This window comes from Mycteria americana, chromosome 2 (assembly GCF_035582795.1).
Source record: "Mycteria americana isolate JAX WOST 10 ecotype Jacksonville Zoo and Gardens chromosome 2, USCA_MyAme_1.0, whole genome shotgun sequence".
Taxonomy (NCBI): Eukaryota; Metazoa; Chordata; class Aves; order Ciconiiformes; family Ciconiidae; genus Mycteria; species Mycteria americana.
Genome location: NC_134366.1, coordinates 10,302,198 through 10,318,730, shown reverse-complemented (window position 1 = coordinate 10,318,730; position 16,533 = coordinate 10,302,198). Strand labels below are relative to the sequence as shown.

Here is a 16,533-nt window from a genome sequence, read left to right as displayed (position 1 = left end):
GAAAGTGGTCAGTACTTACTCTGGTTCCAAGTTCTCTGAAGTTCTGAAATGATCCTGCATCTTTGAGGATTTTCTCCACTTTTATCTACCTGCAGCTCTCTGGAGTTGGTCAGAGGCGTTCAAGCAGAAGCAGCAGCCAGGGCTCTAGTTAGTAAACATGGCTGAAGGAAAAGGGAAAAAAAGTGTTTCTTGCTACAACCACCAGTTGCAGTAGTGGCAGTCCTTGTGAGTGGGAACCTGTGCTGCAACAAATGAGGTGTAAAGAAAAAAAAACCAGGTGAGGGACAGTAGCAGGTTATTGCTGAATGAACACAATGCCCGAAACAACTGTGGCTCATCTTTGGGAAAGGGAAATGAAAATGGAGGAAGGTGGGAGTGACAGAGGAAGAACAAAAATGCTGGAAGACCAAAGGTGAAACTGAGTATAAAAGGCAAGCAACAGCACCCTTCTAACTTTCATTTCTCTAAATACAAGGCGAGTACCATTGTCCATACAAAATCATTTGTTCTTGGAAGATCTGGCTCTGAAAAGGCTCCGAAGTTAGAAGTACATGTGTTATCAGCTACGATCTACGAGGTAGTTCATTATGAGCTGTATGTATCAACCTTTGAGGATTTTCTTTTGATAATATGAGTGACATAAAGGACAAATATGTCATTCTCCCAAGGAAATCTCTTCAAATGCTTGAAGACAGGTATGATGAAAGAAATGTGAACAAGAAAGCAGAACAGTCTCTCGTGAAAACTGATTGCTGTTACCAGAAAAGAGACAGGCAGCTGAACTGTAGGACTGAGTGGCATGATACAGATGGGACAGTCAAATATCTCTTGCCGAAATGCCTGAGTAAAAACAAACCAACCAACCTGTAGTGAAACAACGGGAGGTAAATAAATCAGCAATATGCTAATGCAAATATTCAAATGTTATGACTGTAATATATTTTGAGAAACTATTAACACTTTGATTCTACATTTTGTCTACAGTCTCTTCGGGCTCTTTGAGTAGAAGAGAGATGCTGCTGAGGTAAACCTCTGAACTGTAAAAACCTTTTAATATTCCTGATTTGGAACAGATGGACCAAAATTTAAGAAAACAGAAAACACTCAATTGTGCTGGAAAGACTGCCATGCCTCAAAAGAGCAAATATATATATGCATTTATTATATTTATTATATTTGCATAAATGCAAATATAAATGCAAAACACTTAAAAAAACCCCAAACAAACAAAACAACAACGACAAAAACCCCACCCAACCAACCTGCATCTGGACCTTCTCCCAGTCAGTTTCACTTATTAATATTTCTTTTCCTTCCAGCTGCTGAAACACATCTCGACTTGCAGCTATAGAAGAATCTATCTCAGAAAAAAAATTCATCTAGGTTGATGATGTAAGAACTCAACAGTCGATTGCTGATCTGTTGAACCTGAAAAGAAAATTGACTGCTGTTAGCTTTGGAGTTACTTACAGGTAGTTCATACATGGATGAATTGTGAGCGGTTGGACAAGTGGGCCTGATTAGTTGCATGATCTGTGGAATCTTGTTCCAGTTTGCAGCTGGTGTCCAGTGCTGATTTAGAGGTTAACAGCATCAGGTCCCCAGACTCCACTGATGGACTGTTATCCTGCAGAGAAAACACAGGATTTTCATCACTGAACTTTCCCAAGATAGCTGTACTATTTGTAACCCATAGGGGTGCAGCACAGAGGGTGCAGCACAGAGGGTACAGCTGCGTTAGAGAAAGGGAGTATAGAACTTGGCTGAGCAGTGGTTATTTGATGGGAAGCCAGTGCATGTGTAGGGTTAGTTAAAGGCATGATAACCAGTGAGGGAAGAGGCATCTTAGGTGTTGTCCTTGATATGGACTTTCATGACCTTACATATGTTCCTGCATATTGCGCATAGGCCTAAGCGATCTGGTCATCATATCTGAACATGCTCCTATCAGTGCTCAGCAAAATAAGTATCTAAAAGCAATGAATGCTTTTCTTAAGCATAATCATCTCCTTGAGTGCAAGGCCAGCTCACTGTGGCCACTTTCTCTCGCTGCTACCACAGCAGCTGAAGGTTCTGCGGGGAGTCACACAAGTCTTAGACTTGCCTTTTGTGACTCCGATGGCAAATGCTTTCAGCAGTTCTAAGGAACATTTCAACACCTGTACCATGGCAGTGCAATGTGAGCCTTTCTCTCCATGCATTTCCTGTGAGTGAAAACGTGATAGGAAAACAGGGAGCCATCTTCTCTGGGAGGATGGATGGGAAGCGGGAGGTGAGGTGGCAGAAGGGTTGTTGTCAAGGTCAGACAGCCTGTTGGTACCTGAGCACCTTCCTGTTGTTTCATGGCACTCTTTTTTTTTTTTTGGTAGCTTTTCTCTACCAGGACATGTGCTCCCTTACAATGGCTAACGCATGTAGCAGAATATTCAAACTGAACTTTTCTAGGCCCAAAGGAATCAGGAGCCATTTCCCACAAAAACCCCACAAAAATCTATCTGAAAAACTCACTTAACATTCTAAGATTCCATTTAGACTTTGAATTTCCTAAATTTCCTTCTAAAACTATGAAAAAACTCATCAGTTAATTTTTTTTTTTTAAATTATGTCCATATAACATGCAAGTATGAAAGTGTCTTCCAGTGAAACCCATAATGTTTCTCAATAAAGAGTTTAGAGACAAACATTAGAAGTGTCCAGGCAAGGGAAATGGTGAAAACCATCACGTAAGGCAAGTTGTTTGCTTCTTGATGTTAGATTTGGTCCTGTGTATTCTTTTTCTTTTATGGTCTGATTCGCTGCTGAGACCTATTATGACAGTGTATTTCCAAATGATCCTAATGCAACAGTATATTACAGAATCACAGAATCGTGACCTTTAAGATCATCGAGTCCAACCGTAAACCTAACACTACCACGACCACCACTACACCACGTCCCTAAGCACCTCAGCCAAACGTCCTTTAAATACCTCCAGGGATGGCGACTCAATCACTTCCCTGGGCAGCCTGTTCCAAGGCTTGATAACCCTTTCAGTGAAGAAAAATTTCCTAATATCCAGTCTAAACCTCCCCTGGTGCAACTTGAGGCTGTTTCTTCTTGTCCTATCACTTGGTACCTGGGAGAAGAGACCGACCCCACCCCAGAGCAATAAGGTCTCCCCTCAGCCTCCTTTTCTCCAGGCTAAACAACCCCAGGTCCCCATCAGCCTTGTGCTCCAGACCCTTCACCAGCTTCGTTGCCCTTCTCTGGACACACTCTAGCACCTCAGTGTCCCTCTTGTAGTATTTATAGATTAGTAGATATAGTATTGTAGATATTGAAAAGATGTATCCATTTGTCAGCACAAATCAGATTTAGTTACCTTGTTAGTTAATGCTGATGTATCAACCTCACTTAAAAGAAAAAAAGAATTAAAAAACATCCCCCCGAGACCCCTTGTATAGTGTACATATTTAAATCACAATGCGATAGGAAAAGCAGCAGCCCCTTCTGTACTCTGGGGGAGAATTCTGTATCTAGCAAAGAGCAGATGGGTAATCTTGTGCTCCCCTCATGACTGTTCACTGACAAGAAAGAAAAAAAATCTGATTCTATCCTACGCAAACATGCATGCGGACCTTCAGTGGTACGTGTAAAACAAAACCCAAACAAACAAGAATCCCACCACAGGCCTCCTTCAATATTTACACTTCGTGGTTGCTAAACAATCCCAAACGATGACACTGCGGGCTTCCTCAATGAGACATGAAATACTAACGCACTACACTCTAATCAGGTTGTCTTTAATATTTTAATGTGATTATGTATTTAATTAAGCAACAACAGTCCTAGTAAGTTTTATCTGAACTGTTGTTACCTAGGTTCTAGAACGGAACCTACTCCACATTGCAATTTTAACTGCTCTTACTGATTTCATTTTAAAATCTGACTTGAGGAAGAACAGGGTAAGATTACACCTACAACCTTACATCATTCATGGTTTCTGTTCAACATCAAGTAAAGGTTGATCCAGTTGAAAACAGTTTTGGTCCTGATTTATGCTTGGTCTTCATTTATATTGGTATCAAACTTGAACAGACCTGAACTATTTTCATAAGCAAGCTAGGGGGATGTAAAAGAAAGCTAGAGCAGCCATGACGATGCTTTCTAATAGCCTCTCGGGACCCAAAATTGGAGGAAAAGGAACCGCGTTTTGACTCTGCCCTTATTCAGCGTCTATTTCTGTGCACGCGAGAGCAACACAGACAGTATGTGGCCAGTTCCAGGACCTGGCCTGTCTTTGTGAACTATACTGTGACTAGACGGGTGCTGAGGAAAACTAACCCACAAGGAGAGCTGAAAGCGGCAGGCAGAGCGGGGCTGGGGTTGCATTAAGCAAGCAGTGCCCTCTTTCTGTCTGGGCCCGGGCTGCCTGTTCCTTTTTCCTTCAGCAGGGAGAAGCCCTCCATTTTTCCCTGAGCTTGCACTTGTGTTTCCCTTCCCCATTTCACTAAGCGATCCTGAAAGTCCTCTCACGAGCCTCCTTGAGCAGAAACTCTAAAAATAGAGGAAAACTCTTCTCCTTCCTGAGACAGTGATCTATTAAATTCCCCTGCTGCTAAGATACTATCTGCTTTGAGCTACTCCTGTATTTTCTGCAGTATGACCTGACCCAACCCATATCCATCAATCAGCAAATAAAGTCTAAGGTTGGGAAGAAAAAAAAGTGTCGCTGAAATTTAATCCCAAATTTTTGCTAACCGGCAAATTGGTGTGAACTATCAATGTGAAAGGAAATAAGCATTTTGTATAATTTGTTACTGTTAACGTGTTCTAGGATTTAAATACTAAATCCTGCTGTGTTTTAATGCATAATACTGAATAACCTTTTTTCCCCAGAACTGAAACTGATTGAGTTTATTTCTGAAAACACCATACCTCTACATTTTATGTCTGTGACTTCTTAAAACTTGAATCGAACGGCAAAAACCGAGTATTTGAAATACTATCAGTATGCAAAACTACATCAGTCATCTGTACAGCAGCACAAGACCATGATAAAATAAAACGCTGAAACAAAGCACCGAGGTGAACTTTGTCCACAGGGAAGCCTTTTTAAGTGATCCAGTGTCAGCAAATTGCTTACTAATGTGTTGACTTATGGCAACCCTCAAAAGTAAAATGAAAAGGTTGGAATTTACAGCATATCAATGAATCAGTTGATAAGCTTTTACTGGTTTAATATCCTCCTAGTTTTGCTGCTTGGAGCCACTTCAAGTTAGCAACAGAATGTTTACCATCTCCATGTGATAAAGGAAGTCAAACGACTAAACAAATTCCAGGACCATTATACTGTTTGGTGAGATTTAAATTAAAATCGTTGGGAGAAATCATGTGGAGGGGGGAGGAAGAAACTGAAGTCCACTACATCATTTCACAATGACTTACCTCGCTTCCTAACAATGGCAAGATTTTTAGCAAAGCTGGAGATAATGTAATGCATTTGAAAAGATTTAACTGCACCAATAAAAGACTATACCACAACTAAATGACATACAGAAGTGACATTTATAGGTAGGATCAAAGAAATTCACTACCTAACATGCTGAAGCAACACCCTGCTTTCTGTGCATAGTAGTGCTAAAAAGTAGTCTACTTTGGTTTCAGTGACCTTTCTTATCTCCTTTGATCTAGATTATTAAAAATTTTAATGATAGGTGTAATAAGGGCTACCGTAGCACCCTGAAACAAGTAATATGGGTCCTTCCTAGTACTAATACTTCAGACCTTGTTTTTTATTTTGTGATATTTATTTAAGAGTATGAATCTTGACATTTAACCTTTGTGATCCTTCCAGAGGAAGCAGGGATATTAAAAATGTGATTTTTTTTTTCCAGTTGTGATGCCCTTTGATTATGCTAATGTTTAGGGAGTGACATTTTAAAAGCACAGCACAAGTTTAGAAAAGCTTTTTAGCATCTGGAAATGGATAGCTCCTTGTGAAAATTTTCTTTAGTGTTTTCATTAACCAACACTTAAAAGTATAAGAGTGAACGGCAGGAAAACTCATCTACAATTCCCACTTGAAAGCCACTAAGAAAAAAAAGTGTATCTATCTCCTTTACTCATAATTGGTACTGAATTCATTTAAACCTGGCTAATCCATATGAGAAGACTTTATAAATTTATTCTTAATAGGTGGTGAAAAAGTAGTGCCCATTTTGTTCCCTGCAAAATCCTGAAGTGTTCCATAGGAGAGTAATTTCCTAATGCTGTGGGCTATATATGGAAACTATGTTACATGGAGACTTTCCCATGGCTTATAATCAGCTGATGAAATGTGGGCAGTTTATCAGTCTGGTTTTCCCCTAAAATAGCTATCTAAGATAGAGGCCCTAAAAGCTAGCCCATTGTGGGTAGCTTGGGAGACAGCTACTGTAGACAGCTGAAGTTCAGTGAGAGAAACATTAACAAATGATGCTCAGCTGCAGCTTTTGGCATCATTAGAAGCCGCCTTCAACTTCCCTTTACTGAGACCTTGTTTGTAGCTAAGCATGGTATCTTGAGCCCACAGTCAGAGTCTTGAGGACAGTCACAACCCACCGAAGGATTCACTTTTTCCAAACTTAAGTGCTTGAGCACTTTCAAGTGTAACATTAGCTTTCTTCAGTTACCTCCATATCCCTTTCCTCTGTTATGGGGAAAGACTTTGTATTGATTACAAAGGCAGCATAACAACCAGCAAGTTGTCTCTGTATTAAGGCTGAGAGCAGTATTTCCTCTCCCCTGCCACTGTTACCACACAAGCAGAACAGTGGTACCAGTTTTGTACCAGTTTTGTTGCAAGAGTCTGCAAGATCACCTCTAGGGTACCAACCTCCCCATCATACATACATGCATAACAGTGCAAGAGAGGGTCTTTGCCTCCAAAGCTCTCCTCCAACAGGATACAACCAAGTAAGCGTGAGAAATAATGACAGCCAGTAAGAAGCCTTTTTCTGCAAGCATTCTTCTCTCTAGCCTTTTTCTCCAAGCACTCTTCTCTTTAACTAAAGAAGTGATTTAAAAAAAAAAAAAAAAAAAACCAAAACCAAACAACCAATTTAAGTATTGGTTTAAACCTACCACTGATTTAGCTTGCAACTTGGGTAAGAGTATTTTCCTCGTTGCACACAGTAGCTACATTTAAATGGCTGTCTTGTGTGGCTTTGTTAATCTCTGTTAACCAGGGTGTTTGGTAATCTGGACAGGAAGATGGCTTCTCTGGCTCCCTGAGGGACGGTTCGGTAATTGCTGAGGATGTGTCAGAGCCGTTTTTGTTACTGAAAAGCTGAGCTGGACTGGCCCTTACTAAACTGGGGGAAGATCGGAAGTTGGCAAAGGAGGACTTGAGGATTGCACAGGGACTCTGCAGCAGCTGCGTGCTTAAAGACAAGCAGGGTCATTGCAAAATGCTTGCACCTGATTTGGCCTCATTTGTACGGGGTCAGGACCCTCATTTATTACAGTCTGACTTGCATCCGAGCAGAAGTTAGAGAAGGGCAAAGCTATGGAGTGGAACTATCCAGTTCGGTGTCCAGTGAGGGAACAATGACAGTGAAAAGAAGTTATCATTGTTTATGGATTTATTCGTTTCTCCCCTTGCTATACCCCCTTCATATAGTTCTATAGGAAAACAGATTACTGTGCTTTATCAAAAAGAGAAGGGAAATACAGAGCCCCACAAAAAGCCCTTAAAATTAAATATTTAAATTATTTTCCTTACTTCTCCATTGTAAAGAGGATGGAATGAAGAGACTAACAAAACAACTGAGTGCCTCCAGTGCTGCCTGTTTGATATGAATGAGAAGGAATAAATGAAGAGGTAGAGAGCTGATATTCAGGAGTTTTGATTTAAGGGAGCTGAATCAGACCAAATAAACAGACCAAAGCAGCAAATGCAACGTACCTTTTTCTCAAAGAATTGCTTTCTTAATTTGCTATCTTTAGGAGGCACTGTTTTTCTCAAGTTTTTATACCATTTTCTAACAATATATCCCTTCCAGGAAGCTTGAATTCTGTGAGACACAATTTTGCTCAAGAAGAGGAAACTCATATTTATATAATTTTACTATTTATATGAAACAATCATTTTATGCATTTTTTTAAAACTTTAACTTTTGTAGTGCATTCATTCTGTCTCGTTTCTTATTATATTAAAGTTTTAACACATTTGGAACATTATTTAGAAATAAATATTGTCCAGTGATAACACCTGTAGCAGAAGTAAGGCTTATCTAATAGCGCACTTTATTTTAAACAAGCGTGCCCCATCATGTATCACTCTGGTCTGATGCTGCTCTTTTCTACACATAGGACAAGACTTCTTACCTGTAAATTTTTCAAAGGCTTTCAGGCATGCCTGAAAGAATAATTGCAACTACTTACAATATATTTCATATCATTGGAACAGATGAAACGGGATAGATTACAGAATGTAAAAACAGTTTATTCATCAATCCATGAACACTCTACAAGATGCATATTTTTATAATTAAAGTGTTAAGAGAATTTTGTAAATCTCCATATATTCACATGAAATTTCATGAATTCAACTATTCCCACTTAGTATACAAATGTGTAGCTCAGTTACAAACTATGTTTTCCCATATGGTTTTAGAAAAGGTAATAAAATGGAATAAAGTGCTTCATCATAAAACTGCCTTAAATTATATTTCTTACTATAAAAATCTGGAATCAAATTACTTTTCAAGGTGATTACATTTAATTCATTAGGATATTAACTTAATTAGTTTAATTAAAATACTCATGTATTATGTGCTTGAATAGTTATACAAAAATGTACCCACTTTATGGAATACATGGGAACATGAAAGCAGCACCTGTTTTTCAAAGGAAAAAAAAAAACAACCCAAATAAACCAAACCTGACTTTAAACCATTCTAAAAGCTGAAAAGTAAAAAATGCTGACAAGAAAAATTCAGACTGCCTGAAAGGTCATCGGTTACTACTGCAGTCTTTCCGTGAAAATAAAATCAGTCTTCTATAGAAATTACTTAATATATTACATCTTAAACCAGTATGTGAATTTTGTGTTAACAACACATGGAGTAGCAGAAAGCAAGAAATGCCAACTGCTACTGACTGGAGGAAAAGATTATAAAACAAGTACTTAAAATGAAAGCTGATTAATTTTTTTCCCTTTTCCCCACAGAGACGTTAAATTTCAAGAAGTGATATACATCAAATGCAGCATTTCACACATACAAAAAAACAAAAGAGAAAGCATGTTCACAGGCTACAAGAAAACTTCACCTTTATCTGACCTAAATTCCCACCAAATGCTGATGATCTCCACCCTGACAAAAGATACAGAGTTGGACAAAAAAGGCAGTTGGCTCTTAGAGGAAGGAAAAACTGGGAAAGGAGTGAAAACCAGAACAAGTAGTGTGCACTATTGAGCTGGCAAACACAAAAGGATTAATGGCTAGCAGCCAGCTGAAGGGAAAGCTTTCAGATACAGTGGCTTTTTTCCCTTGAGGGAGGAAAGCTAACGAAACACTGAGGACAAAAAGAATTCCAGAGGCATTTCCCTTTTTGTGCCAAATCTAAAGTAACCTTTTTAATGAGTGCTGTCTTTTGCTCTCTCTTGTCAAGCTTTAGACTTTCAGGGTAGCCAGAAACTGGCAGAATGGTCTTTTGCCAGATCCATCCCACCTGTCTGTGGACAATGGTACACCTTCAGTTAATGTTGCTGTAAAAGGAAGCAAAAGCCCTGTATCTAAGGTTATTAAAAGATCTTGATTCACATGGCAGACTTGGCTGTAAAAGTCTTCAAGAAAAATTAAAAAAGGGAACAGGCAGAAAGAAACCACCCTAAAAAGCACTGTGGAAAGAAACTTGCAAGCAGTTGGGAAAATTCTTCTAATTACCATCATCACCTCTCTGAAGCAGCACTCCTCTTCAATCAGTCACTTGTCCCTTTTGCTTCATATTTGCAAGATGATAGATGCGAGAATCTCATAAAGCATGATGTATTTATGCTTATGCTACACACATGCATTGAATAAAGCCATCAAGGTAAAATGCAAGCATTTCTTCAGACAACCTAAGGAAGTGACTGACTGGTATTAAGAGTACACCTACCTCCATTTTCCAAATAGAAATAGCTATTGTACTAAACTGCAATTAACAAAACTTGTGAGAAAACAAAATATACCTTAAATTGTATAATTAGTGAATATTTACCATTCTGATGAATGAAGGCTAGGATCGTATCTAACAGGAGTTTAAATGAAGCAAAAAATAGCCTATACCTGCTTTGCAAGAACAGATAAAAAGGCTGATTACCTTCTCCTCTGCTGTCATAAATTCAGAAGTGAACAAACACTACCAACATTTCTCTACCATGTCATGTCCAAAATGCTTTCAGAGTTGGCCACTGATGGTTGGGTCCAGCTATTAAATGCTAAATGGTGTCTTAAAGTAGAATCTTTCATTTCTTTCCTTTCTTCCTCTAGCTAATGATTTTTAGCAGTAACTCTGGAAAAAATTTTTTAAATACAATGGTGTAGTTCACACAATTATACACGTACCTGAGGTTGAAGTGCAAATTCTTCCCTGCATATTGCACAAGGCTGTATGGCATCTCGATGCTGCATGGATCTCTGCCTTATTTTTACTCATTCTTCACCAGTTAATGGCAAGGAAGGAGGCTCAGCTAGGCCTAGTTTCTGAGCTGTAGACAATAACAACAACAAATCACTGAACAAAACCCATTGGCAGATGCAGACAATGGATCTTCCTCATGTGAAATTCATCGATGATGCACTTATTTAAAAATACTTTATACAGATACTTCATATAAATCTATCATCAGACAAACCACTGGTAGGCAACATACTTCTTACTGTTAGTTAGCTATTCAGTAATTGCCAGAACCTCTTTTACATACAGGATTTATACAGGAAATTTTAGAAATGTAAACCTTTAGTTGCTGAGTAATTTGAATTTACTTTGATATCTTTCCACAGCCATTATGAGGGAGACTATTAACTAGACAATGTAACAATGCATGATAATGTAATTTTGTTTGTACAAACAAAATGTCTGTTAGAATTCATTTGTGAAGGTTTCCTCAACGTTACATTTTTGTATTCTCAAAAATAAAAATGAAAAAAGTGGTATAATAAAAAACTGTTGCTGGTTCAAAATGCTGAAGTGTAATGAGACTGTGATGGATGCAAGAGAAATAAAGAGCACAAAGAAACAGAGAGATGGTTACAAGATACCAGTGACAGCGTCACTGTGATAGCTGAGCTTGTCGATCTCAAATGACAACTGTGAGGTGCCTTGCTGCATGTCCACGTGAAATCTCCTTGCTGCATGTCCACGTGAAATCTCCACCTTCTCAAAGAAGGAATCAGTGAAAATACTTACAGTATTCCCCCCCAACCCCACAAATGACAGATAAAGTCTAGTGTCAGTATCTCAGTAGTAAAAAAAGATGCTAGTAGGTACAGCAAAGAATAGATCTTTGTCATCTTTGGAGACCAGAACAAGCAGCTGGTGTGGACTGACCAAAGTCAACGAAGGAATGTCCAAGGTATGTGTAATAAGCCAATAACATGAGTCCATGATGAGGCCTCAACGGTATTTGCTAAAACCAGAATGGAAGAGGAACATGCAATAGTTAGAATGCAAGCTGATGGCACCTAGATGAGAGTTTTAGCTCTAAATGGGAAGGAAAGGGTCAACTCTTTCATTCATACCAAAATCTTTGCATAAGTCAGACATTAATAAGCAGCACTTTTTTGTTCTGTATAAGCTTTCAAAACCCCATCAGACAGACTGTGTATCCAAACTAGGTAGTTGTGAAGAGAAAAGGAATCCTAACAAACCAAAGAATGGGGTTTTGGTGATCCACTTGCTCAAGTATCTGATTATTCTAGGATAGGATTTGTTAATTTTTGAGACAAAAATTCTGCTCCTGAGCTCATCCATCTACAGATGTATATCGTTAATCATTTAAAATTTGCACAAAACTGTCTTTTGATCTTTTTGAAGAACTTTTGTGAGGTAATAAAGGAATCATAAGGAATACTTTCTTCCCTCTAGTTGAACTATCTGCCTAACCTACTTCCTTGTGAGCTCATGACACCCTTCAAACGTAAATCAATTCGATACCATATCTTAGAACAACAGGATGGCTTTGAGATTTCAAGCTGGGTCAGTTTACACTTTTGGAACTACGTGGAAAGTGTTTTCTCTACATATGGTTTGGTTCACATATACCCCACCTTGTTACTTTTGTTACCCTTGTAAAGGTACCAAGTCAAAGGTAAGCAATGCACGTAAACCTAAGTATCAAAAGAAAATTTGCATCCATGAATGCCGTGGATGACATCGGTGGTCATATATGAATTGTCTGAGAGGCACACTGTTTCAGTTCCTGGACAACTCAATACCCAGACACAAATACAGGACCTCCACACGTGCAGGAGCTCACAGCTCTGCCTGCAGGCTATGGGCTAGAATTCAAACCACTCCGTGTCAGGCAGCAAAGCACATACGTATGTATTTACGGCATCGTAATTTCAGAATGTAAAATATACACTATATTAACATAAAATAGCATTATCTATCAATTTTTGGTGCAGTAAAATGCTTTTATCTGGTGCTCTTGATGGTGAAAAATAATATGAGCTTTAAGAGAAACATGAAAGATCCTGCAAACTTGCTAGAGTCTAAAAACTAGTTCAGAACATGTATTTTGCTTAAAGCTTACGCATGAATTGCTGAAGTTGGTAGCTGAGTGACAAGGAAGTTTTCTTAACTACAAGTGCTTTCCCTCTTGACCATTCAAACCCGTGAAGAGCATATATTGCATAGAACAGTGTTTCTGCTACAAAAGAAGAATCAAATTATAAAATACATGATAAAAGTTTCAGTAAAAACATGTATCAAGTTTCATCTGACAGTAATACCTAGGAGTATCAGTGAATGAGTAAGGAAACAAGATCCCGTTTTGATAGTCCAATATACACAAGCCATGGTCTTTATGACAAGAAAATCTGGATGCACAAGGAGTGAACAAGATAGCAAGCCAGTCACAGCATGAAAGACAGTATCACAACACAAAAAATGCCTACCCTTGATTTTCTTCAAGCACTGTGGTCAGAGACTGTTTTAAGGAAGACAATGAGATGGCTTTGTGGAAAGCCTTTTGTATACCCCCAGGGTAAGAAAAAATGCTTATTTAAAACTTTCAGAAATGGATGATTAAAGCTGCCAAATAGGAAGAGATTGGCGGCAAAACCTAACTTCTAAATAATATAAACCAGATGGGATATTTGTGAGGGACAGGTTATACAGGTGTTTAGAAGGAAAGCTTTTATACAACATAGTTGAAGGAAAACTGGCAGCAGGACACACAAGAAGGGATATGTGGTTGAACCAAAAGGCTCTGTGAAGATATTCTCAAAGCAGCACTTTGAATAAATACAAGCAACGAAAGCCTCCATTTATCACAGCTCAAGACAATCCAAGAGTTTTCATCCTCATGCATCAAGTTTACAAGCCCAACCCATTTACTGACACACCCATTTAAAACAAAGTGAGTTATTTATCCTAAAATGAACATTAGCAACGTGATTACATACGTTAACCTTTAAACTATTATTATTTGATTTTAGGACTCAAGTCCCTGTTGAGAAAAATTTAATGATAGAGGCCTGTGAGATTTTGTTTGACTACTCACAAACTCAAGATGAAAAAGGGGCATTAAACTACGTTTTCAAAGTTGTTTCACAGCTGTAAGGTTTAAGCCACACAATTCTTATTAAGAAGAGAAAGCTTGACACAAGCATTTCAAAATAATGAGAGACTATAGGTGAAAATACTAATAAGCAAAACCCAGAAACAATTGCAATTTTCAAAAATCTTTCAGCACATTCTTTCGAATCACTTGCACAAGCATTCATAGGGGATGTTTCAGTCAATGCTATGATTTAAAGAGAAAATACTTTGTCTTTCTTATAATTGCAGAGAACATGCTCACACTTGGGCTGCATTTTTTCACCACAACCTTTAGCTTCCATAATCACTCATTATTTATATTTGCGTTAACCCCAGTACCTCTCTGCTATTTCCCCCCCCACCACTATCCTCTCTTCTTTCAAATTCCTCTTCAAAACGAACCAAAGAAAAAACCCTCCCATCTTTAGAACTATAACCATGTAAACATAGTAATAATCAGCTTGTCTTACTACCTTTGTCCTATCACTTGTTACACTCACTTGTTGTGTATTATCTTAAGTTACCCTCTTAACCTTCAGCTGATTCCAAAAGGCAGATGCCTGTGCTTGTATGGAGCCTCATTGATTTACATGGTTCTCTTTAGAGCTGGGACTACTGTGACAGTTACTATAGCAAAGGCAACATGATCTTCAGAGAGGCCTAGGGGCATTTCTATGAAAAAGAATAAATAAAACAATTATTAATGATGATGAAAGTTTATTATGCTTAAAGCTGCAAACTGTGGAGCCGGAAGGTCCTTTAAGAAATGCATAATCAAGACAACCAAAAGGATGGCGACAAGAAGACGTTCATGGCAAGAATACCGTAGAACCCTTTAGAAAAGGGAAATACAAGACTGAAACTGATAGGTGGGAAGCCCATTTGGACTCCTGGTCTGTTAATATGCTCCCTGGCTTTGTTTATTTAAGCAATATTGTCTGTTGCTCCTGTACAACTGTATTATTATCATACTATTTAAAAGTGTGTTTTCTCACCAGGCATCATTCCAAGCCCTCACATCTGTGACTTTTATCTTGTTGCATGTTTGCTTCTAAATTTGAAAAAGGTATTTAACTACAGGTGTTAATTCTTCCCGGGTTTAGCCCCAGGACCACTGTAAAAACAAACCTTTTTAACTTTGAGTAAAGGTGGGTATATATTAACAAAGAATACGTTTAATGCAGCACTAGTAAATGTCTTTTTACTGAATAAGGAATAAACCAAACCATTTCAAATAGACTTAAAAAAAATCTTAATACTAAAACATTCCCTCAAATAAATACAATATCAAAATCACTGATGTTTGCTTGACAATATAAGGTAAAGAAAGTTATGACAGTGAATATACAAAACATAGTAAAAAAAGTGTAAAAGACTTCCCACCTCTTAATGAAGAATTCTTCTTCATCAAGGTGCACTAGCTTCTTCATTTTTACTTGTCACAAGAATAATATTTTTAATACATTTCAGATATGAAAAGACACATTCAAGCCACTGATGGCAATTCCATTGTTTACCTGATGGCCTAAACTGCTGAATTTTGACAAATTTTAAAACAAGAACTTACGCTGTTTAACATTAAATTATTTTATTGAACAGAAAGCTTAGCTTCCTAATTTTAGTTTATTTTAAATAAAAACAAAAATGCACAAATCAGAATATAATGGTTTACCTAATGTTAGCTGTGCAGGACTGGGATCAAGAACATACTCCTTTTCTGCATCTTCCTTGTTTTTGTGCCGAGTACTCTTTTTTCTTAGTCCAGTATCTACTACTGCTCTGACCATTTCTTTGTTCATGGGTTTGTAAATGTTCTTGGTATTCCTTGTCCTTGATGTAAAAGGATCTGCTAATGAAAGATCCTGGAGCTCATGACTCTGTATTATATGATCCTGTAAAGCAACTGCAGAAACTGCTATCGTCTCTCTGGTTTGGAGGAGCGGCCCTAGAAAGAAAAAAAACCCACAACCTTGAATAATTATTGTTATAAATGATTTTAAAACATATATATTATACTAAATTAAAAGAAATTCTGCTCTTAGCCAATATTTTTGAATTGTCAAAGGCTTTTATACACATGCAACTCCTGTACTTGAAGCCTAACATACAATTACCATAATATGAAATTTAAGATTGATGTTTCTGACACATCCTAGTTTTAACTTATAAAAAGTCAAATGAAATCTTTGATTTATCATTTATATTAAATAAAATAGCAGTAATTTTTAAGTTTTAATTACTGAGCCCATAATTATTATATGCAATAAACTCATTATGGACTATAAAATTTTGGCATGCCCAAACACATTTTTACTTTAATATAATTAAAAACAATCCCAAAGGCTAACCTTGCCTTCCAGAACACTGCATATAAACAAGAATATATTATTTTTATACAGGGAATGGGCTTATCTATCTATTCCTCCATTTCTCCCCACCCTTCTGCCTTATTTTAAAAGATGTGAAATCGTACCTTGTAAAAATCATCATGGTCCATTGATAATCTCTAGCTAATTTTACAAGAGTCGTGTGGCTCTACAAACAGACATGTACAAGAAACTTGAATAATATTTCTCAGCAGAAACGGCCTCATTGATAGCAGAAGAGAAACCTACCATTTCACTCGTTTTCTCCTAGGCCTACCACGGGAGACTGCTTAACATGTATTCCAGGCACAGAAATTAACTCTGGATCCATAAACCTCCAACTGTGCCCCTCTCCTGTCAGCCTCATCTCACCCCCAGTGGATTGCCCATA

At 37.9% G+C, this 16,533-nt stretch overlaps 1 protein-coding gene across 1 annotated transcript; it reads right to left on the bottom strand.

Moving 5' to 3' along the window:
* Positions 1-601: 601 nt before the first annotated feature.
* On the bottom strand, positions 602-16,273 carry RNF32 (ring finger protein 32). Its single transcript, XM_075495416.1, is given in 11 exon segments — positions 602-777; positions 780-840; positions 1,263-1,373; positions 1,375-1,428; positions 7,928-8,036; positions 8,232-8,380; positions 8,829-8,861; positions 10,575-10,717; positions 15,449-15,704; positions 15,707-15,721; positions 16,250-16,273. Coding segments are annotated over 11 exon segments (1,131 nt in total).
* Between the last annotated feature and the right edge of the window lie 260 nt (positions 16,274-16,533).